Raw genomic sequence first — 24,356 nt, forward strand, 5'->3', positions numbered from 1 at the left:
TATTATTGAAAGTATAAATAATTTTAAAAAGTATTTAATTAGATAATAAATGTTTTTCTATGCATGGTTACATCTTTGAGATTTGACTGCCACTCTATGCCCCGTGCGACATAACACCAATTGTTTTTTGCATATTCTTTGTTTTACATCTTTTGCAATATCATATAGGTCATTTCAAAAATATAGTTAAATCATTAGATAGCGTATAATATTTTAATATATAATAGTCCTATTTTCGTAATGCTAACGGTAGAATTTTCAAATTCTCAAATATTCAAGTTCTCAAATTTCTAAATTCCAAAATTTCGATTCGTTGCGATTCCATTCGAAGTATAAGACGGGATTTAGCCTGTCTCGTTTTAATTCAACTTATTTTATTTCAGTTTTAATTTAATATGATTTAATTCTACGTACTTTAATTCAATGCGATTTGATTCTACGTATTTTAATTCAACATGATTTGATTCTACGCTATTCAACTCGGTATGTTTCATTCCGACGCAGTTCAATTTGTAACAATTCAATTCACCGTACCGATTGTGAACATTCAAACAGTCGGTTTGCTAGTTTAGTATAAACGCACCCTTATTAGATAGCAGCAGTGGCCAAAGATACCATCCTACTCTCGCACATAAGAAACAAGAGCGAGTTGGGCGGGTGGTGAAAGACTTCTCACATCCCGTTGAACAAAACGAAACTGAACTCGTTAGTGACTATAGTAGTAATATTGTACAATCTCCAAATTAAAAAGTATGAATTTTACTGCTTATTTGAATCACATTATGCATCAAAACTATACAAATACTTTTCTACGATTAGATTTGCTATTAATATTCAGTCATATAAATTGATCCACATATGTTAATCAATAATATAGATTTTAGTGCACGTTTAAAAAGAATTGAAATTTTATTCGATACGGCATCAAAAAGAAATTTACCAGAAAATATTAAGTGTCTTTATTTGGCAAATGTGACATAACATACAACTATTTTAATTTTTCTTTTGCTAAAAGATACTATATGCCAATCTTCTACTCGCCTATACTTTCCTCGGTTCATGCCAAGGTTGTATTGTTAAGTTACCAGAGTGATACTTAGACATTAAAAATTAATACATAAATCGAAAAATGTCAACTGTTGATGACGTTTTAGAAAGTTGGGAAGAAATTGAAGAATCAGAAGTGAGTCCTTTTTTTTAGTATATTCGAAATACTACGATAGAAAGTCCAATTAATAACGAAGTCATTATATTAACCTCTACTTCTAAGAAAGATTCTAATATGCTAATTTTTTCGAATATGACAGATATACAACGGACAAATTTTGAAACATTAAAGTAATGTCACATATCGCCATCATAAAGATCACTTATATTTTAATTATTCCTGAACTGTATTTATACACAACCACAATATATTTTGGTATAGATAGGTAGATATCCATGTGACTATTGATAGCATATATAGTAAGAAAAAAGTACGTTACTTTATATAAGGATATCTTTCTGTTTCGATCAAAATAGTTATTAATTATCAAATATTAATTAGGACTTTTGATCTTACATATGTTTTGAACTTTCACTTTACGGTATAAGATTCTGATGTTATATGAAATAACCTTATACCATTAAATATTTTAAACTTTCAAAGAATATTCAAATTTTCTAAGCAATCTTTTATATATTTTAAAAAATAAGAGAAGTATAGTTGACTAGAAGTACATAATAAAAGCTTATGTGACAACATATTGTTCCTTGTGTTATGCATTGTACAACTTTAATACAATGAATTTTAGGCTATTGACAAAAAGTTGGATGCCCTCCAGTTAAATGCAGTAGGAGCACTAGAAGAAATAGAATCTTCTAGGTAAGTTTAGAAAAATTGAATGGTCTATAAAAGGTTATAAAAATATAACAGATTGTAATAGTTATCAAAATATATACAATGTATAAAGTTTAAATTGATTAGAAAATAACTTATAATCACTCAAAATAATTAATAATAACAAATTTAATAATAATGCATATATCGACTTGAATGAATTATCATTTTTGTAATATGTGTTTCAGTTTCAAAACCACTCATAGCACAAACACAAGAATGATAATGCTGGGCGATGATGGTATAAGGTCTCAGTACGTACCTCCAAAACCAACAGTAAAGATACTGAAAAGACCTACGAGAGATTCGCAAGGTAGCGGAGATGGACCATTAGTGAATGGAGATAAACCAAAACAGCCTATTAAATCTTTAAAACAGGTATATTTGTATATTTTAAGATAAGAAATAAAAAAATTATGTGGTAAAAAATATTTATAGAGAGAACAAGAATATGCGGAAGCAAGAAAGAGGATTCTAGGTGAAGAAAAAAGTCCAGAAGAGAAGCTGTTGCATGAAATAAATAGAATACAACCAAAGTCAATCACGTCAAGTAGTAGTAATTTGCCAAGTAATGTTCTTCGTATGCCTCTTGGACCAGATGGAACACGAGGATTCAATGTACGCAGGTAGCGCATCTTCCAGAAATAAACTTCTTCCACCCATCTTTTTCCTCTTCTTCCTTGTCTGTGACATGGGGAAGAGAGGCAGCTATGAGGCTGGTGGTTGGAAACAGCTTAATGTTTCTGACCAAAAACAAGCGTTACGCTCCTGCCATTTTAATTGGAGTATAATAAAAGCTATACTGCAGACTGCACAGACCATACGTTTAAAAAGATCAAGACTATAAATTGGTGAAGATAAGTCGCTATACGAGTGGTAATGTTTTGTACCAACATAATATATCTGTTTCGTTAATGTCTGTTATATTTTAAAAAAATTTGATTATAAAAACAAAACCAAAATTTATAATTATCACACGGGGAACACATTAAGATGAAATATTTCATTATGATATGTGATATAGACTGAGAAATTTTACTTTCTATACTTGTACATGCTATTTAAGTCGTTGAAACAAATTATACAATAAAAGATTTCTCTTTATATTGCTCTGTTATATTTCAGTAATTATTTGTTTTTTATTTTTTATTAATTTTATTTTTCTGTATTTTATAATCAAGGGAAGTATTACTACTATAGGTAGAAAAATATATAATTTTGTAAATATAAAGCATTTTAATTATTGAATCAGTGCATGTTCTTATTGAGCAGTGCAAACGATCTTACTTTTGTCAGAATGTTTCTGTTTTTCTTACATTAGTTTTACTAAAGATGATATTTTAATAAAATATCAAATAGTTATTAATGTTTATGTACACGATCATGTTTATTCAAATTTTCATTAACAATAATTTTTAATAAACACCTGGTACAGTGATTTGAAAAATATTATTATATAATTTGTTTATCAAATTGAAAACCGGAAGTACTTTTAGTATTCAAAAATATTGAATTTCCTTTCTGTATATAAGATAAGGTATTGTTTACATTGTCATGTGTAATTTAGAAATATTTCATTTAGTAAAAAATTATATATGTTTTTATATCATAATTATGTACAATTAGTGTGAAACTTTACAGTGTAAGATATAAAATAAAAGCATAGTTTGATGAAATAGAGACTTTTGTAATTATTCCTCAATGCCGATCTAGTGTAAGACATGAACCGTTAAGTGGTGGTTGGTAGGCGTGAAACTAACATGGTGCTTGAAAGCGCGTGTTAACTGTACGTTTGTTATAGCTTAATTATTAGTAAGAAAGTGTGTTTTTATTTGTTTGAAATGAAAGAGGTGAATTAATATAAAGATCAAATTATAGACAACATAGAAGTTCTCTTTAACGTATATTGCGAAAATATGGCAGAATCGGTAGGACCAATACTTCATGTAATTGTTGTCGGATTTCATCACAAAAAAGGGTGTCAAGTAAGCTGCTTATCTATATTTTATTTGAGAAAACTATTAATTATTTAATAAAGAAGTGTTAAAATTTTTAAAAAACTATAATTTGTTGACTAATACTTTTACGTCTATACAATTAGATTGTTAGTGTGTGTATACATATATTTTACACTGTTTTTGCTACATACAAATATATAATATTTATAGTTATTACAAAATATACTAGCTTTTTAAGTAAACGAATATTTGTTTCTTTGTAGTTATTTATTTGTTGAAATCATTATTTAATAATATCAGAATTCACTGTATAATATATTTTATTGTTATAACTCTTTTCAATAATAGTTCTTCGTTATTAGGTAGAATATTCATTTCCTCCTTTGGTGCCCGGAGCTCCAAACGAATGTCCATTGGGGTGGAAATATTTACCGACTTTAGCTTTACCAGATGGATCTCATAATTATGACGAAGATACAGTTTTTTTTCATTTACCTAGTTTAAATGATCCAAAATGCACAATATATGGAATTTCATGTTTTAGACAAATTCCTGTTGAGGTAATGAAAATTATAATTAATCTTTTATTAGTTTGATATATTTTCTCTGTATTACATTTTATGTCCATTATTATTAGTGTATACAAAATTAACCACATATTTTTATATTTATACCCTTACAATGTCTGTATCTTTAGTTTTACAAATATTGATATCTTTAAACTATTTGAAATGTCTCATAAACTTGGTTTTTAGAGTATCATTGTTATTTAATATCATAAGTGAAAATATTATGTATGAAAGTTATATGGTACAAAAGAATGCATAATATGATATCAATAGCTCTTTTTTGTAGTGAAATTTCTTTTTACTATATTTCAATGGAATGAATTTTGCATATAAAGTATAATAGTTAAGTTTTATTACAAAATTTTTCATCCCTGAGATATTTGACTTGATTTATTCTATTATTTTTATTGGCATATATTCGAAGTGTCATGTTAGCTATCTTATGTTCATTTACTGTTAAATACCTCAGGAAAGATAAGTAATAAGATAAGTAATAATAAGTGTATTTTAATACTTTTATATTCAGAGTTCATTATTGTATCATAAAAAGTTTGACATTCCATTAAAAAAAAATTGCCTTTAAAACTCTGTAAAACAGATTTATAATTTGTATGTTTGAATTTAAACTTTAATTATATTATTTACATGTAGGTAATGAATTTCTATAGGAACTCATTTATATTATTATAAATTGTTTTATTTATTTAATTAAAAGTACTTCTCTTAGGTATTTTGAACAATAGATAAGATTTATAAAAAATAAAAATGTTAGTGTTTTATAATATTTATTTAATAATTAAACTCATAGTAATAGAAATTATTATTGTTTTTAGAAATTAAAGAATCGTACATCTGATATAACAAGAGGAACTGTTCAGAAATCTGTTTGTGTATTAAGTACCTTACCATTATATGGTCATATTCAAGTAAAAATGGCTTTGATAACACATGCATACTTTGACGAAGGTGACTTTAGTAAAGTATCATTATTAGAAGATACTTATCATCATCTTAATTCTTGTATGAGCAGTGAAAGTCAAATACCGCCCCAAGTTTTTGTTGGTAACTATATAGTAGTGTTAATCATTTTTTTTTTCTTCCATTTAAAATGATTTAAATAATTAAATTATTTTTAATATTAATGTTTATAGGATTATCTGCGAGAGACTTTATATTGCAATTTCGTCACAAAGTTCTTTTATTATTTAAACTACTTCTGTTGGAGAAAAAGATAGTTTTTTATCAGTCACCAGTACAACCATTATGTGCTACTATATTAACATTACTCTCATTATATCCTGGTATGATCGAACATGGTTTACAACAAGCTGCATGTGTTAGGTAATACATATAATATTACAGAAAATATAAAAGTGTATTTTTTTTTAATTACATTAACTTATATTTATTTATTTTTCTTTAGACCCTCAAGGCCTATGTCACCCATTCCTACATTTGATGAAGAAGAAATATCAACAAAGAATATTGATAATAACGTATCTTCTACGAATTCTGTTAAAAACAACATATCAGATACAATAAAAGAACACATTAATGGAAATTCGAACAGAAACTCCTTATGTATAAACGATAATAAAGCTATTGAAACTATGGAAAGCAAATGTTTAGACGAATTTAAAAACATAACACTACAAAAGAATAATAATGAAAATGAGAATTTGAGCATGAAAGTGATCGAAGTTGAATCTGCACAGGAATGTACTGAATCTTATGTGGAAGAAAATAATTCTGTGTATTCATCAAAATCAAATGACAATGTACACAGGGTACAGAGTATAAATACAATTACATTAGGCACAGCAGATACTGACAATCCGTTACCACGCGATACAAGTAACGATGCACTCTCTGATGCACGTTTGACAAATAACATTACTCAGATCGCTCATATAAATCCAGAACTTTGTGGTTTACCATTAAGTATATTTACAAAGGTATAAGAGTGCGACCGGTTATTGAAAATATGTATTATATAATGAATCATTAACAAATTATTCATTTTTTAAGGGCTACCTGTGTTTACCATATCTATCTTTACCATATTTGGATCTTTTGGCAGATATTAATGTTAGAGGATATATAGTGGGAGCAACAAATGTTTTATTTAAGCAGAAAAAACAACTTATCGATGTGCTAGTAGAGGTAAGTTCAAATTCAAATCGTTTATTGTAAAGAAAAGAAGTATCGTTAATGGTACATTTTATATTATAATGTGTGAAGGTCGAAAATACACGAATAGAAACAAGTGATCCAGAATTAAGAAGACAACTGCATCTTACGACCGAAGATCTGAGATTTGCGGATTATATAGTTAGACATGTCTCAGAGCCACGTAAAGATATTTTTTTAGATGGTGTAGGCTGGGAAGGTGGAGATGAATGGATTAGAACTCAATTTCGAGTTTATTTATTAAGTATGTTACGAACATCGCTACAACAAGATACTCGACAGTCGGACCATTATAATTCTGCATTTATGGCTGCTTGGCGTACAACGAACAACTACAAGATCTGGAGTAGTACTAATAAACCAGAAATTAATAGCATAGATCCTGGACATCCATTTGCAGGACAATTATCTGTACAAGATATGAAATTACGGTTATCACAGTAAGTATTTATTAATTAAATAATACAATAATGAGGATAGAAGAATAAATTATTTCATTGTACTACAGCACAATGCAAAATACGGAAAGTGGCAGAAAATTAAATCAAGCGATGGCATCAACCGGAAGAGCAGTTGCAACAACAGGAAAAGCTGTAGGTTAGTTGAATCGATAATCATATACATATCTAATATATATTTTTATAATTAATTATTTATTTATTTGTTAGGTGGTGCACTTTCACAAGCTAAAGGAGCATTTTCTAATTGGTGGAGTACATTAACAACAGTTCAACCTGTTGAAGAAGGAAAGGCTGACAATCAAACTACAATTATACATCAAACACTTTCAAACATAACTAACAAAACTGCTATCGAAGACGAAGAAATGGACGTATCTACCAATAATACGAATCTAGGAGTGGCTGTAGATTAATATAAGGAGTTATGAAAGTTCTAATTGTTTGATACCATAATTGTAAAAGATGTTTCTAAAACCAAATGTAACAGGTGATATTGTTTCTTACTATACACAGTAAACGAGATATAGTAGAACAAGAATAAGTATTCGTACAATGCAAACTGTTGGTGTGTATAACAGGAAATTTAATTATATCTGAGAAAAGTTCAGGTAAGAAGTTAAGAAATAATTACAAAATGAATAGAATATTTGAATTGAAATCTGAACAGTAGAATATATTAATGTGATATATAGTGTTGTAAAAAAGAGATACAAGGTTTTAGTTGATATTTTATTGCAATATTATTTGGAATATGTTTTAATTTTCCTCATTTCTTTGTGTTAATTATTAATTCTTCTTTCTTTTGAAATGAAGAAATATATCTTTATTAAACATTACCATGTAATATGTGCATCTAGTTTATTATTATTTATATAGAAAAATATTCTTAATTGAAAAGTACCTGCAGTTTTATGTTTTGTACATAGAATTTATTAAGAAAGTATATTTAAACAAGCATATTAATTAACACACTTCATTTCTAGTGGTTTAACATTATTTTAGTAATGTTATAGTATTATTTCAGAATATTTTAGTATAATAATTGGACATAGTTGAGCAGTCGTATACACAACACTATACCGTGTATTGTGAATCCTTTGAAAATTCGTCAATGTAAATGATACATCTCAAAAACTTCACAATATTGCTCATTACATACTTCTTACACAGTATCATTCTCTTATTGAACATATTCAGATTTTTATATTATCAGAATTTATTTATAAAATGTAATCCACAATATAAAATATTAATTTCAATATACATCGCATTACGTTATAAAAGAGAATATAAAAAGAATACGATAGTGACAATTTTTTATAAGAAGGCATATAAAAAATTAAGTGGCTTTATATGTTTTAAAATAAGTAATTGCAGTTTTTTATTTATATTTATACAAATTTATATGAATGTATAATATTAAATAATTATTATTATTTACTTATACATTTGTATAAATTATAAAAAGAATAACAAATTTAAATGCTATACTTGTAATAAGTATGTAGACTGTTTATAATATAACTAAACTAGTAAATGTTAACACATATTCAATAATATATGGAGTTAGATGAAATAGGGAATGCATTTTGAAATAATATTTCTTTTCTACATTAAAATGTTTAGATTTGATTTAAACATTTTTTCCAACTGGTTGCTACTTACCAGTGAATTTAACACAAATTTGTTTTTATTGACCAAATATTTATAGCGGCCAAATAAAAATGCATTGCCTGGTAATAGATTTTATCTCATAGAAAAAAGTTTATTACGTTACTATGAACTATATAAGAAGATTAAAAACAATAATTGGCGCCATATATTTTCATCTATTCCAAAACTTAAGTAATCATTGTGATATTTTGTTTGTAGTTGCTGATATTTTCAGATAAATTGAAACAGCTCAAAAAATGATAAAGTTTTTATTTAAATACGAGTGCCAAATAAACTGGCATAGGACTGGTGATTTATGAGTACTATAAATAAATTTATGTGCAGTTAATAACTACAAGAAGTTCTTTTGATAGATTGTTAGATTCTTATGTTATGAAATTGTGCTATACTAGTCAATTCACATTGTATCTTTTAGTCATAACAACCTTGTTATTCTTACGAATTATATATATATAATATATATGAAAAACTTTTATACGAATAACACTATTTAATTTGTATTATCCGCAATGAACATAACACGAAATTTTGTTAATTTTTATTAAATATTATTTAAATGTAAACAGGGTTTTATAAATGTGATAATATGCGTTTTATGTTTGAAGTAATGTTTATTTATATTTAACTTTGGTTTACCATACATGCAATTCGGTTATTTTTTTTTTTTTTCAAATTGATCTGAAAAAATCTATGTACTCTTTATAGTTATAGATCATTTCACAGCATATGTATATATAAATGCAGAGTGTATGTATGCAAATATTTCTTATGTTAATTAGAATATGAAAGTACATGATGTATATTGTGATTAATTATTTATTGTAGTATCTGTTATTATGTATTACATACATTTTTATCAAGAAAATAAAAGACAAAAATTGATGAGTAGCTTTTATAGGACTTTTAATATTAACAGTACCAAACTTAAGAATAATATTTAAATATATGTTTTGTTATCTTGTCAAATATGTTTTATACATTTAAATCTTAGGTTGTATAATTCTTTGTGTAATAATTTTTTTAGCGACTAGTACTGAAATGTATAATTAAAACAATTGAACTAATACATTTCTAAAAGCGTGCTTTATTTTTATTTTATAGAATTTTTATAAGAAATAAAATATATTCTAGTTAATTCCTATATAAGAATGTGATATTGAACAGTGGCAGTATTTAAAACGTTATCATTACGTTCGTTATAATTTATTTTAATAACACCATGTTTTAAGTTAAATCTTGAAAGCATAACAGAAAAAACGATTATTTTCATAATTAAATTACTTTTAATTTTGTCAGTGAGTAATAACCTATAAATTCTAATCTTACAAAAAGTAACTGCTTTTTTTAGAGTAAATAAATTAATTTTGTTTCTTATATCGTTCCGAAGTTACTATATGTACACTCTGGTGCAATGTATGCTTTCTTTGGATAAGATGTATAGTAGGAGCAGGAGCGTTCTATTTTCTTTCGATTTTTAAGAGACATATTCACATAAATTGAAAAATTTTCAAAACTAAATTTTGAATTTCTGATGTTTCCAAATTTCTAAACACCCAAATGCAAAAATTCTCTAATTTTCATTACCTAAATTCTCAAATTTGCACATTCTCAAACTTTCAATTTTGCAAATTTCTAAAAATGTTTCATTTCTAAAATTCTAAATTTGACAGTTTACAAATCAAAAACCAAAAAGTGGTGGGATTTATTTTCTCTACGTCGCCATTTTGCCTAGAAAATTCTACCGTTACAAATTTAAAAGACCACCACAATATATTACATACAGGATGTATCAAAACACCGTCAACGCTCAAATATCTCGAAATATAAATATATGTGAATAGTATGATGTCAATACGTACGTAATATACTCCTGTTTGTTCAACCTTGTGATGATCTTGAAAAAAACTTAATACATTTTCGTATGAATTGATTTTTCGAAAGAAAGTATTAAATATTAGACTATAACGTTACAAAAACCAATAGTTTACTAGATATTTCATAAAAAAGTTTTAAATATGACACAAATTAATTTTGTTCATATTATGCCCCGATATTCTTTTGTTTTGAATGCTTTAAGGAATCAATCATGACCTTTGCAGTACTTTTCAAGATTATTGTAGAGCTGATTAGACGAAAGCATAGTATGTCTCTTTCGATACCATGCAATTTTACTTCGAAACATTCGTATCATTCATAATTTTCGAAATATTTAAGTGTTACCTTTCGATACATTCAGTATATGCATATAATTAGAGAAAAAGGCGATAAATGATGTTTCAATAATTAATATCAATATACTAATTTGGGTAACATTTATTATGATACCAAAGTAATTGATGCAATTGTTTAATTTCTACATTTTATAAATTTTCAAATTTCCAAATTTTTAAGTTTTGTACCTCAAAAATCCTTGAATTACTAAACTTGAATCGTAAATTTAAAAATTCATAAATTCTCAAAATATAAAATTTTTATATTTCAACATTTCAGAAATTTCATATCTGAAAAATCTCAAACTTAGATTTTATGTTTAAACGGTGATCTATTAAACATCCGAAATATCCGAAAATTTTATTTACATAACTACATATGTCAAAGTTGTAAAATAATTTCCTAATTCTTAAATTTTGAAAATTCTCGAACTTTCAATTTCTCGAATTGCAAAATGTTTACATTCTCGAATTGTCAAATCTTTTAACTTTTAGATTCTCAATCCTTAAATTTCCAAATCGCTAAACCTAAAAAATCCCAAATTTAAAAAGTTCTAAATTTAGAAATTGACTAATCACAAACCAGCAAGTGATGCTCCTTTCTCTTTATGTCACCATTTTCCCTATGGAAACCTACCATGCTCGCAGGTGTACAAAAATCTACCCTTAATATATAACATGTACCTAATTAACCGAAAATAATTAAACGGCAGCACGATGAAAAAAATAATTGGAAAATCAGGAAACTACATTCGACTGTAAGATTTTGTTGAGTAATTAACATATGAATCGATGGTAATGATATCTTTTATCTGAAAGTAGCAAAGCAATAGGTAAACGACGCGAGAGCAGGAACGACGCGGTGTGAACCGTGACTGGTCAGCCGATGCGCCGAATAAACATCGTAGTTCACCGATAATAGCCGAAGTCGTAAGGTGGCGAACGAGACTATCGATGCGAGTGAGACAGAGGAACCGTATGAGTGCTATAGTGAAGCGACGTCACTGTCGTCGAATACGTGCGAAAGAAAATCGGGGTGATTTCAAGACGCTCACGGTTGTCGTTCGTCGTAGGTGTTTCTCCCGCGACAAATCCCGCTGTTAAAACGGAGTGCTGTGCTCTTTTCACGCGTGTGCGTAACGAAAGCAAACAAAAGAGTTATCGCAAGATTTCCGGAAGAAAAAACTAGTACGTATACTCGGTCGGAGGTAGCGAGTAGTGCGATTATTACGTGTGTGCCGGCGTCTAGGATATATACGTTTACGTTGTCGCGTAATCGGTGTTTTCATCCCGTACCAGTATTTATCGCGTCGGATATAATATTAGCGACGTTAGTGCTGTCACGTCTGTTATTGTCCGCGTTTCCAGTAGCCATGCAAAAAAGCGATAAATCAGTAACTGGTCTGTGGCAGCCATTTTCCAGATGAGTTTTCCCCTTTCTTTCGATAAGCAAAGTGCGCTATGCCGTGAAACAGAGAGAGATAGCGCGAGGTAGCTAGATAGAGGAAGAGAAAGAAACTGTGATCGAGGAATAGGAGAAGAAACGGTGCTCTATTATGTGTCGCGAGGTACGTTCGATAAATGCATCATTTCACGGTTAACCGCCGAAATTGACAAACGCGACTTATGCAGTCTCGTATTTCGACGAGCGTTTAACCTTGCTGGTTGATCGATGCGAAAAAGAATTATCTAGGGAAGTAACGAAGAAGAGCGAGTTCTCGTGTGCGTGTATGTGTATGTACGCTCGTGTGCGCGAGAGAGATAGAAAGTGAGTGTGCGAGTGTATGTGTGTTAAGGGGGGATGTAACACGAACAATACAGAGACCCCCCATTGCCGTGTGTTCGGTCGTCTGTTCGTAATCACGTATTACGACCGTTCCTGTGACTCGTAAGAACCGTCATGATGTCAGGCCCAGTTTACAAGTAGCCTCCTCCGTAATTTTTCTGCTAATTAAAATGCGACCTACGGTTCGTCGCGACACGAAATTCCCTTTTTAATTCGGTAACCTTAAAATTCTCGAACGAATCGAAGATTCTCCGAGCGCCGTTGAGAAAAAACGAGGGGAGGCTCGCTCTGATCTGATCGCGCAATGAGAAAACGGCTTTGTGCCTTACTTCAAGTTTTAAGCTGACTAGAGTGATACAGTATTTCAACGCACAACAGGTACATCATCCTGTTTCGTGCTATAATTCCTTTTTCATTCGCATAAATAACCTTGATCCGTCGTATAATATCGTTCTGTTTTCATCATATGATTCCTTTTATTTACCAGAGGTTTCATAACCTCTCCTTGGTATTTGTTGACTGCTCTTATTTACGTGAAAGCTGATTGAAATCGTGTTTTGGATATATCATTCGCTAGTTTAACATGTTATGGAGACTTCAATATATCGTGTCAATATTTCACAATTTTTTATATTCATTTACAGTATTGAAATATTGACGCTATTGTATTGACAATATACTTGTATATTGATCGAGAATTTGAAAATTTCTGGACTTGGAAAGTATGGAGTTTGAGAATTTGAAAATTTTAGAAATTGAGAATTCGTGAATTTTTAAATTTGAAAATTTGAGCCTTTTCAAATTTTAGGATTTGAGAATTGGATTGTTTGGACATTTTGAGATTTCATGATATTGGATGTTTGAAAATTGTTAAATTTAAGCCCTTGTAAATTTTGAAATCTAAGAACTCGAAAATTTGGAAATTTAGAAATTTTAGGATTTGCAAATTTGGCACTTGGTAGATTTGATACATTGCTTATGAGAATCCTAAAATATTGAAAACATATATTAATTGTCTGAGATCACCATTAGATATGTTCTTCTTTCTTTCTTTTTATTTTTAATTAGTTTTAACTATTTCAAACTTTTAAACTATTCTTTTTAATTAAAAGATTTTTTTAAGTGTGTGAAGTCCAATACTAATTAGGTAGGGTTAATTTAAAATCACTATTCATTTTCATGGCAAATTTAATACAAAAGTAATGATCAGTATTAAAAACTTTTAATTAATATATATGTGCAGTCTTTTAGTGCAGCCAAGAAAAAGGACTCAAACAGTATTTTACTGAATTAAAAATTTTATTAAAAAATAATGTTCTTATTAACAGTTGATTTTAAACAAATATAAATATAAAATTTGATAAAAGTTATTGTACCTATGCAATTTTATAATTATATATAATTGCCAATTGTATACTTTACTTCAGTGACTATTTCAGCTTAAATACAAAAATAATTTTGTATTGATTTAAAGCTTAAACAATTCTTAATCAGTACAGATATTTAGAAATTAGTGTTACTAATAAAATCAATATGGTCATAATGATGTAGTATTATTAGAATGATTACTCATCAATTATACAATAATTAGCATCTTAAATTAAATCTTTCTTTTAAAAAATTAGACATTTTTAGTAAATATGTATTTCAATTTAAAAAGGCTTGATAATTGATTTATAGAGACAGTAGAATAAAATATAACTGTTGTTCGAATGTATTATTATTATTATTATTATTATTATTATTATTAGAATTATTATTGGAATTATATAGTACAAAAAAATACAAATGATGTTAGCAGAGAGTAATCGTTAGCACAATTGTTTCAGTATATTCAGTTATATTTATTTGACATACAAAATATTTGTTTTTACCATATGTTAAAAAACATCTTATATCTTTTGTCAATTTTGTAACTTAAAAAAAGAATTAAATGTTTGAATTTATAAGCATACTGCACTAAAAGATGAATACATATTTGCAAAAGTAATATTCAGTATGGAAATATTTGTCAGTTCTTATTAAAATTAAATTTTCCAGCACTTAGTGCAGTACGATATACCTAAGACACAATTTTGTTAAATATGAAATTAAAGAGATATGCTTACCTCATTTCTTGCACTAAATGTTTGTCTTTGTGAAAATTCCAATGTTTAAATTACAATATATTATTGTACAATATAAGTTCTAACAATTGGACTAAAAGTACTTTGATTTATCTAATAATAAAAATTAAAGATCTTATTGACTGTTAATAAATGGGAGCATTTAATTTAAATACGAAGGAGATCTGAAGACATGAAAACATTGAATAGATATTTGTTATTGATTCTTCTCAAACAAATGAAACAAATTTGATAATTACTAACATGCATTTTCCTTAATATTACTTTTAGCAGCTCTTTGTAAACATACTGCATTTTTACAAATAATTTGCATGGAGGTAATTCAATATGTAAATCATTTACATTTATTTGATATGTCAGAAGAGTGTTGTGGGGTTAATAATGAATCAAAAGCTTCTATTGGTGTAATACAATTTCCTGTATCCAAATTTACTTATCGATTACGAAGAGTTTATGAAAAGTGTGTTGATAGTGCATATTTTGGTGAAGACGTCAGTGATGTGATGTAACTGAACAACTTGGATATCAGTGTAATAATGTAGTGCCAACTTTACAGATGGATAAACAGGGATGACTGATAATTGCTGGAATTCTGGTGGTGGTAAGTTTCAATTTTGTATTGCCTGAATTTTTAATTGATATTAGAAGTTTGTGTTTATATCATACGAACGTTCAGAACATGATTCACTCTACTTTAATAAAAAACAAACTTAACATATTTACTAATGCAACACAATAATAAGAAACAGTAAGATTATTATTAATATAATTTATGTCTTATTTTAAAAACCAGTGGATATACCTTGTTAAACTGTATCTTATATGATGTAATAGAACACATGTAAAATATAAAAATAATACAGTTGCATGATTTCTACAACAAATTGATATATTAATGTTTTGAAATGTTTACAGTGTTATGTAACATCATATAACTATTACTAATTGACAAAATTTCTTCAGTTATGTTTATGGTCATTGTAATTTGTAATTATTAATTTTGCAAATATTGTAGTTGCATAATTTTGTCTCACTAGAAATTAATTATTGTTTAGCAGTATTGATTTGTTAAACTTTTCAGCATGATAAAATTATTGAAAAATCATTTTATAAAAATGATTTTAATTTGCTTTATTTATTTTATACTTTTACAAGGTTATAATTAAATTATTTCTTACCAAGATTACATTTATATTACTTTCATAAAAGAAAAAAGAAATTTTAATTTAATTATTGTTTCAATTATCAACTGAGATATAATGTTAAAGGTCTCAGTAATGTTTACTTTAAATTTTAGCTAGAGTAAAAATCGGGTGTGGAGAAAACACAAATTATGCACAATTTAAAGTAATTTCATGAATTAAGAAATAATTAATAAGTCATGAAAATAAACTCGGAGTATAATTAATTTTAATTATTATAACTTCATTTTCAATAATCTGTTTATTACAACTGTGATTACTAAAAAAAGGTATTTTTTAAAATACTATTCGCATAAATAAATTTCGTAATATTTTGACGATACAATTTTAATGGCAAAACACGCGATAATGTTATGTACGTTGTATACACATTTGCAACATTAGTTTTAAAAAAATGCAACAGAAAAATAAATATATTTTTACAGGTATAAAAATCTAAAATTTGTTCAAATTAATATTACACTATTTTTATTAATCACGTAGCATACGGATATTAGAATTTTATATAAAAAAATTGTGCGGTATCTTACCGTAAAATCTAAGAAACTTAGTAAAAATAAACCACGATTTTGATTTTGTACGATTTATATATTTTACTTTGCGATAAAGAATGAAATATAATTTTGCGTTTTTTTTTTCTTTACATATTTTCACAAGCTTAACATTTCCGCGTTAGAGCCGCTGCTGTTGAGTATCGATAAATTATCGATATTCTAACGATACTAAACGATGTATCGATAATATTGTTAAGGCTAATGGGAGTGACTGAGATACACTGCAGTAGGTAACTTTATCATTCAAATCTACTTATTTTCGTTCAAACTTGAAACCTAACCTAACCTGATACATAATTCTATTATTCAAAACTATTTATTCGTGTTTACACTTCCACTCTAATGTAACCTAATTTTAGACGAGAATAATTAAATTTTAAAGATGAAATTATGTATCAGCTTAGGTTATGTTAGCATTTTAAAGGAGAATAAGTAAATCCAAACGATAATATTGCAAATTACAGTATATTTTAGTTATTTTCATTTATTTTAATAATATCGACATTTCGAAATATCGATATTATTTCGATATGAGAACCTCCGTTCCGTATTCATCGTAGCAAATGCATCACAAAAACTTTCGAATAGTCTTACACGTATATTATACTAGAGACGCTTTAATCGGTTACTCCTGGTGAAATATCTTCTTTCCTCCTGTCCTTTCTTCCGATTGGCTGCGCCATGTTTTCGCGAAACAACGAACGCGAATCACAAATAGGGCATGCGTTCTGCAGTAACATTTTTGTTTACCATTTGTGACACCTTGCGCGATTGCTGAACGATTGGCTAGTAACATGTAACAGCGTGACTGTCTGTCATTCATTACTTTTGGACTTCCTCTTATAATGAATATAATGAATAACTTGTATGAAATTAATTTGTGCCAGCAATTATTAATAATATTGTCATTAAAACAATTTATATAAAATTAATAAATTGTAGCTGTTAGTAAATGAATTTTCGGAAACAAAGATATTAGAGAAAGTAAGACGATTATCTGTACTGCACCTTGCAGAACTGCTTGTACAATTACAGTTTTGTATTTCTCAGTGAAGATCATACTAGACTCTCTTAGGAAAAAGGGCGCCATTATTCAAATTTGCACATTTAGAATATTTAGGAATAAGGTTTTGAAGGTTTGAGTGTTTGATAGTTTGGAAAATTTGGAGATTTGGATGTTTGGAAATTTGGAAATTTAAAAATTTGGATCTTTCGACACTAATCAATTTCTTTAGTGACTTTTAATAATTTGAAATTTTTAAATGTCAAATTCCCAAATTTCCGTAATTACAAAAACCGAAATTTTGGAAATTTCGAAATTTGAACTTCTAATATTCTAAAATTCAGCGGGTCCGAAAATTTATAACTTAAACAATTAAAAATCCTAAAATTCAAAACAGATATGGCCGTCTAAGAGGGTGAAAAGTGCCGTCAACTACCTTATTTTAAATACAACTTCTATTTTCAGGTTTATCTATTGATATTAAGTTACTGATTAAAATCTTTCAAAAATTTTTAATTTTACTGAAGACGAATCATTGAACCATGAACAGCATATAAGATTTAAAAAAAAAATAGAAAATTATTAGGTTTAAAAATACAAAATATATATTTTGACATGAAAAATGATAAAATTGTATTTCAATTTAGAAAGTTAGAAAGTATTTTTTTTCTTTTAGAATTTTTATCTTTTTTCGCTAAAACCTCGTTTAGTGGCGACTAATAACTGAAATGCTTGAAGATAAAATTTTCCTTTTAATTTATAAATAAAAATGTTATTATTAATTTGTGAATAAAATATTACGATTGTAGTATAAGATTTAAAAAAAAATTGAAATACATACTGGAATGGCGGCAGTTGAAAAACGAAACATTTTTTCAACTTCAAGTGATTTTAATAAAATAAATAATTAGGATATTGGTGAAATCGTATGCTGCATTATATTTAATATATTTTTATTTGTAGATTAATAAAAATTTAGGACTTTAAGCATTTCAGTCTCTGGCAGTAATGGCGGTCAGTAACCAATGATCCAACACACGTGGATTAAAAGATGGCGAATAACTCTGCCATTTTGTTTCACAGTAAATTTAGTTTGAAAAATTAGAGAATAATTACTACAGTTAGATATTCCTTTTTTACAATAACTGAAGTATTTTATGTAATAATTAGAAAAAAGTAGGACATCGGTAAATTGAACTACTGTACTAATCTTATTATTATTTATAAATTTTAATTGTGTAATACAAAACTTTTGATGCATTATAATACTTATGCAAAACAAGTAAATAAAATATGTTTTTTTTTTTACATTTAATCGTTGAATATAAACTACTGAAAAAAATGTATATTTTTCTTCATTTCTGAAATTTTATTCTAAATTTTCATATTTATATTATTAAATTTAATAGAAATATTTATCCTTCGGTTTTTTAAAAAAAGTTTATAATAATAATCTTGTGTTAATTAAAAATGTATATACTGTACCAACAGATGTTTTCAGTTATTATACATGTCAAATGTTATTTATCTATTTATTTAACGTCTATGTATAGGTAACTTTTTTATTTAATTACAATAACAGATAATGATTTTTAATGTAATTGTTTTCATTGTACTATAATTATTTGTTTTTAATTTCATTAGTGTTTAGATATTATTATTTACAAGTAACTAAATTTTAAAGAAATATCTTAGTAATGTTTGTACTACAACCGCCCAAAATTTCCAAGATATTGTATCATTACAAGTACATATTGAGATAATTTAATCTCTGACTTCTTAACAACCAACAATTGTTATTGATTTTAAACGAGCATCGAAGTGATTCAAAGTTCAGCAATAATGTGTTGAACTCTTATCATTACTAATATTACTTTACTCAACATACTAGCATCACAAGACTTTCAGAAGTATTAAATTATTCATAGATGTATCAATCAATAATTCACTATTTTTTCAAATACTTTAACAATGTAGTTCAAACTGAAAATATACTGCAATTTTTATGATAAATGTTATAAAAAAATTATGTCAAGTATTACTGAATGATAACAATTCTATTAAAGATTGGATAAAAATTTTATAAACGGTTTTATTGAAAACATCTAAATTTTATGAAAAAAGTATTAATTGTGGATTAATATCTAATAAATTCATTATGATTATTTAACTTATTAAAGTTTTTAAATTTACATACTTAAAAATCCTTAATTTTACAAATTTAGAATTTTTCGAGTTTCCAAATTTAGAAATGTTCAAATTTATGAACATAGAAGTTTTTAAATTTAGAAATTTTAGAATTATTAAAATTTATTTAATTTGCCACTGATATAAGACAGCGTTTAGTATCGAAGATAACATCAAGTATGTATCAAGTTTGCACTGGGGCCTGTAAACTCTAGCGACGTCTCTAATAACCTCTACAGATTACGATTCGTAAAGGTGGCCAGATTTTGTAAAAGTTTTATCAAAATCGAAGATTAGAAATGTTGGTCCACCCGTCGTTAAGAATATTGTATAACGCGGCTTTTGAACTGGGAAGAGCCGTATTTCTCTGTACGGATTTTCGTGTTTTCGTTAACGATAGATAAGTCATAATAACGAAAGATAACTTGTCGCCTTATCTTTCAGTCATGTTTACTAAACGTTTCCTTTTTTAAGTTGTGTTGCATACTATGGTGGTTAAATTTTAATCACGTAAATGAATATCGGATGTAAATAACTAAATTTCTTCACGAATAGAGTCGAAATACATTTCCATAACGATATATATTTTGTAAATATAAAAAAATAATAGAAAAATAATAGATAATTAATTATTAGTTTTGGAATACATCAGAACATTTTTTAATACGCAAACGGTACACGAAATTAGATTTACGTTAAATTATCTTTAAAATATTGATAAAGATATTTTTTAGTAAATGGTCCTTCATTTTCAAGCTGCACATGCGCACATCGTATTTCGCGCACTGTGCCGATTGTACGATTATTTTTGCTGCAATAGCAATAAATATTTATTTTATTAATATTAAATAGTGAGAAAATAAACGATAACTGCTATAATAACATGTAATAACTGATCAGTATAATATTAATTTCTGTTACAAAATGTAATATTATAACATTACATTATTACATATATTATACTAACCGGTTGTTATATTTTTTAAATGACATTAAATACCCACGTAAAACTAATAGATAAATAATTAATAATATTTATTGATGTTTATTTCATTTTTTTCCATCCACGATACATATACTTGATTTTGGGGTATTCACAGAAGTTTTTGAACTGTAGCATTGTTATTGTATATAATTGTTATGCGCAGAACACGATGTGCGCATGCGCAAGTCGTTGATGTACTCTACCCAAAAATAATACTTTTATTAATATTTTTAAATTAATCTAGCTTAAATCAGGATCCGAATTAAACAGTCTTCCAATCTGTACCAACGTTAATAATTGCATACAAATATGATTTCTTCAAGCAACCTAACGTTTTTTACAAAATTTGCAGAACTGATTCACGCCAATCTTGTAGATTTTACGTTTCTTTCAATGTAACGAATTAAAGTGATCGCGTCTTTTCTCCGTGTGTCAACTTCCAAGAATATAGGGACTGTCAGTTACTTCCATATTTATACTGCAAGGAACTAAGCAAGATAATTCCATGAAGGTGTATCGTAAAGGCGCGTTTCCACTATGCCGATCGGCAAGGCCGTTCGCTGAGTTGAAAGAACGTTGACATGTCGCCGGCCAGTACCAACAGGCCGCGCAGCATGCCGATTCCAAACTGAATCGTAACTGTCTCCTTCAACGAGAAACCGTGTTGACGCGCGTAGTGGGGACGTGCCGAATGGCTCGCAAATAGGACCTTGTTTTCTTTAGCTATAATCTTCGTCCCAATAAAGCTACGTCGTTAAACTCTTCGAAAATCAAAGTACCCCATACATATGCAACTCCTATAATTGCTACAAGTGGAGAAAGATATAAATTTCGGTGAATGTGAAATGTACTCAGGCATAACGCATATGCGAGTACAAAGTACGCTTCTACCTCGTATATATGCACTAATTACTTCACAATTATTGATACAAGTGAAAAAAGACAAATGTAGGTGAATGTGAAATTCGGGTACAACGTATAGGCTTTCTTTAGGTAAGGGTGTAGGGGAACCATTTTTGCCTTGATTTTAGTAAACGTATAATGTGTATAACATATATATTTTTGCAGTTACATATGCATTGGAATTTTATCGTACATTCGCATAACTGTTAATATCTCTGTTGTCAGTTTATATAGTTGAGCATTTTTAAATTCGTACTTTGAACTGCAAATATTTCTGCTTGGTAATTATAGCTTCTGCATAAGAAAACGTCAAAGTAGAATTGCTTGTCTTGTTAGACTACAGTTACTTGTATTTGTTTTGTGGTTGAAATAGCATGTTCTTTTGATTCTGTTGACGGTATGAAATTAGGTATACTTTAAAACGTGTTATCAATTGTAGGAAGAAGCGTATGAAATGATTTAATATATATTTTGTTAGAATTCCTTTATTACTGTACTTTAAGTTATTTGTTTTAGATAATTATTAATGTGAACCAGTATTTATGAATTGTATTAGTAATAATGTAATAACGACATTATATCAATATGTATAATCAATATTTAATAATAATAATTGAGTATTGACATATTAATATATTGACATATATTTGACATATTAATATATTATTATTATATTAATCATATTTGCAATACCGTATTTACTATTAACTAGAACTAGTAATTTGTACGTACATGTTTAGTTATTGACTTTAGTTAAGTCAACATAAACAGTAAAGTTAGGTTAAGCTAAGATTGGGTTAGGCTTATAGACAAGTTTTGTTGAGTTATAATCAATTTAAAGTTAGAACAGGTTAGAACCGTTCATGGTTACATTAAGATCAGATTACCCTAGTGTAGTGTTTGATTAGTTTAGGTCAAGGTTAGGTTGGGTTAAACAGGTTTGTGTATACGTTGATTATAATCAGGTAAAGAGCAGATTAGGTTATGTTAGATTATATTATCTTAATGTAGGGTTAGGTCAAAGTTGTATTAGATTGAACAAGTCTACATTTTTGGTTAGGTTGCGCATGTGTGTGGTTCAGTTACACTAAGATTAGGTTAGGTTAGACAGGTTTGTGTGTAAGTTAATTATAATCAGGTAAAGAGTAGATTAAGTTAAGTTAGATTATATTATCTTAATGTAGGGTTAGGTCAAAGTTGTATTAGAGTGAACAAGTCTATTTTTTTGGTTAGGTTACGCATCTGTATATTTCAGCAGCACTAAGATTAGGTTAGATTACAATACAAATTACGTGAACGAAGTTACTCAGCATTTTGATGTTCACAGCGTAGTTCAAGGTCATGAAATTCTCGCTGTGTGACTTTTTGTAAATAATTGTCATAGTGGAAAGTTAGTCAGAATTACCTTGACAACTTATTTTAAGATAATTAAAGTCGGTACAGAATTTAAATAATTACCCCTAATTTAAATAATTATACTGATTTTTCGTAGATTTATACTTGCGTGTATGTAGTGCTCGTTGCATGAAATTTCTAAGTCGTCTATTTGGCATTTCCGTTTTTAGCTATTTAGAAAGTCCTTATGTCAAAAATTCAAGTTTTAAATGTTGCGAATATTTTACATTAAATATTGCGAAATTTTAGTATTTCGAAAGAATAAAATTTCATGACTAAGGAAATTGTAAACAATATTTCTTATCTCTGGTAGTAACAAATTTTTATCGTGCCTGCATCGAATGTCGCACATTTACGTAATGTCACTTTGAACAAATTGCCGTTTATAAAAATACTTTTATATCAGTATTCTTTTGACTATTTAGAAACATATTTTTCTTCGGAATTGAGACATGGAAAGGTGAAGAAAACGTGATAAAAAAAAAGATATTTATTTTTATTCATTCAACAGAGAATACTCTTTCAATGAAGATAAATTTTGTGGAAAATTTTGTGAAGTAAATCAGTTATCTCTAGCTTGTATTACTATATAATATAATGTTACATATATTTGCTTAATAAAATTGAAATATACTACCAAGGTTAAAAATGATATCATCATCTTTCTTAGAAAAGTACGTGGACAAATATGTGAGTCACTGTATTTCATTATTTGGGATATTTTTATTGCTTTCAAGTAATTTACTTGGTACTCTGAAGTTCACGAGTGTGTGAAAATATTATAACTTCAATTCATATCTCTGAATAGAAAGTGCGTTGTTATTCGCGGTAATATTGTTTCATACCGTATGCTACATTGTGCCAAATATTGCAACTTTGATTTACGCGAACTATTTTGTCAAGGTAAACCATGTTTTAATTATAATAATTTCAGTTATAATTTATTGCAATTTTGAAAATTTTAATAATTTTCACTGTAAATCATTACATTTTTAAACATTTTTTACTTATATTATTCATTATAATATATTAAAATAAAAAAGGATTTAATTATAATAGGTTAAAATTAAAAATTTTACTAATTAGAATAATTAAAATATCACTTGTATTATTTATTTCATTTCTGTTATTCAAAATATTTGTTTCACTTCTATTATTCAAAACATTCGAATTTGTATTGTCATATTTATTCAAAAGTAATAAAATAGTTATATGAATGAAAAATAAAAAAAATTGTAAGAAACAAAATGTTTTAATTTCATTCTTATAAG

The 24,356-nt window shown here is 27.6% G+C and overlaps 3 protein-coding genes across 21 annotated transcripts in view; all 3 read left to right on the forward strand.

Annotated features, from left to right (window-relative positions):
• The first annotated feature begins 1,015 nt into the window (after positions 1-1,015).
• Positions 1,016-2,986, forward strand: LOC100874625 (SUZ RNA-binding domain-containing). The gene is made up of 4 exons (XM_003704428.3): positions 1,016-1,183; positions 1,797-1,867; positions 2,071-2,260; positions 2,321-2,986. The coding sequence occupies exons 1-4, from the start codon at positions 1,130-1,132 to the stop codon at positions 2,510-2,512; spliced, it is 507 nt and encodes a 168-aa protein (XP_003704476.1). The 5' UTR covers positions 1,016-1,129; the 3' UTR covers positions 2,513-2,986.
• Positions 2,987-3,601: 615 nt separating this feature from the next.
• Positions 3,602-9,622, forward strand: LOC100884031 (late secretory pathway protein AVL9 homolog). Of its 2 annotated transcripts, XR_001096343.2 has the most exons (10): positions 3,602-3,867; positions 4,203-4,400; positions 5,243-5,471; positions 5,561-5,750; positions 5,833-6,364; positions 6,438-6,572; positions 6,651-7,039; positions 7,108-7,196; positions 7,268-7,668; positions 8,933-9,622. XR_001096343.2 is itself a non-coding variant. In XM_003704427.3 (9 exons), the coding sequence occupies exons 1-9, from the start codon at positions 3,799-3,801 to the stop codon at positions 7,471-7,473; spliced, it is 2,037 nt and encodes a 678-aa protein (XP_003704475.1). In that variant the 5' UTR covers positions 3,602-3,798; the 3' UTR covers positions 7,474-9,622. The 2 variants fall into 2 exon arrangements, 1 of the variants encoding a protein (XP_003704475.1); XM_003704427.3 differs by having other exon boundaries at positions 7,268-9,622.
• A 2,215-nt stretch (positions 9,623-11,837) lies between these two features.
• Tlk (Tousled-like kinase) overlaps positions 11,838-24,356 on the forward strand; it is a 59,539-nt gene continuing 47,020 nt past the window's right edge. For 3 of the 18 annotated variants that reach the window (XM_012288026.2, XM_076534599.1, XM_076534600.1), the window contains exons 1-2: positions 11,839-12,512; positions 15,217-15,457. In XM_012288026.2, the coding sequence (XP_012143416.1) occupies positions 15,427-15,457 (31 nt within the window). In that variant the 5' untranslated portion in view covers positions 11,839-12,512; positions 15,217-15,426. The other 15 variants (XM_012288029.2, XM_012288034.2, XM_076534598.1 and 12 more) reach the window with 13 other exon arrangements.

This window comes from Megachile rotundata, chromosome 8 (assembly GCF_050947335.1).
Source record: "Megachile rotundata isolate GNS110a chromosome 8, iyMegRotu1, whole genome shotgun sequence".
Lineage (NCBI taxonomy): Eukaryota > Metazoa > Arthropoda > Insecta > Hymenoptera > Megachilidae > Megachile > Megachile rotundata.

What these genes read in the sequence shown, in the direction of transcription:
- LOC100874625 (XM_003704428.3), top strand. Translation starts at nt 1,130, where the DNA reads ATGTCAACTGTTGATGACGTTTTAGAAAGTTGGGAAGAAATTGAAGAA. An exon ending in AAGAAATTGAAGAATCAGAA is followed by an intron (nt 1,184 to 1,796) that starts GTGAGTCCTTTT and finishes AATGAATTTTAG; the next exon opens with GCTATTGACAAAAAGTTGGA. An exon ending in CTATTAAATCTTTAAAACAG is followed by an intron (nt 2,261 to 2,320) that starts GTATATTTGTAT and finishes AAATATTTATAG; the next exon opens with AGAGAACAAGAATATGCGGA.
- LOC100884031 (XM_003704427.3), top strand. Translation starts at nt 3,799, where the DNA reads ATGGCAGAATCGGTAGGACCAATACTTCATGTAATTGTTGTCGGATTT. An exon ending in TTAGACAAATTCCTGTTGAG is followed by an intron (nt 4,401 to 5,242) that starts GTAATGAAAATT and finishes TATTGTTTTTAG; the next exon opens with AAATTAAAGAATCGTACATC. An exon ending in ACCGCCCCAAGTTTTTGTTG is followed by an intron (nt 5,472 to 5,560) that starts GTAACTATATAG and finishes TAATGTTTATAG; the next exon opens with GATTATCTGCGAGAGACTTT.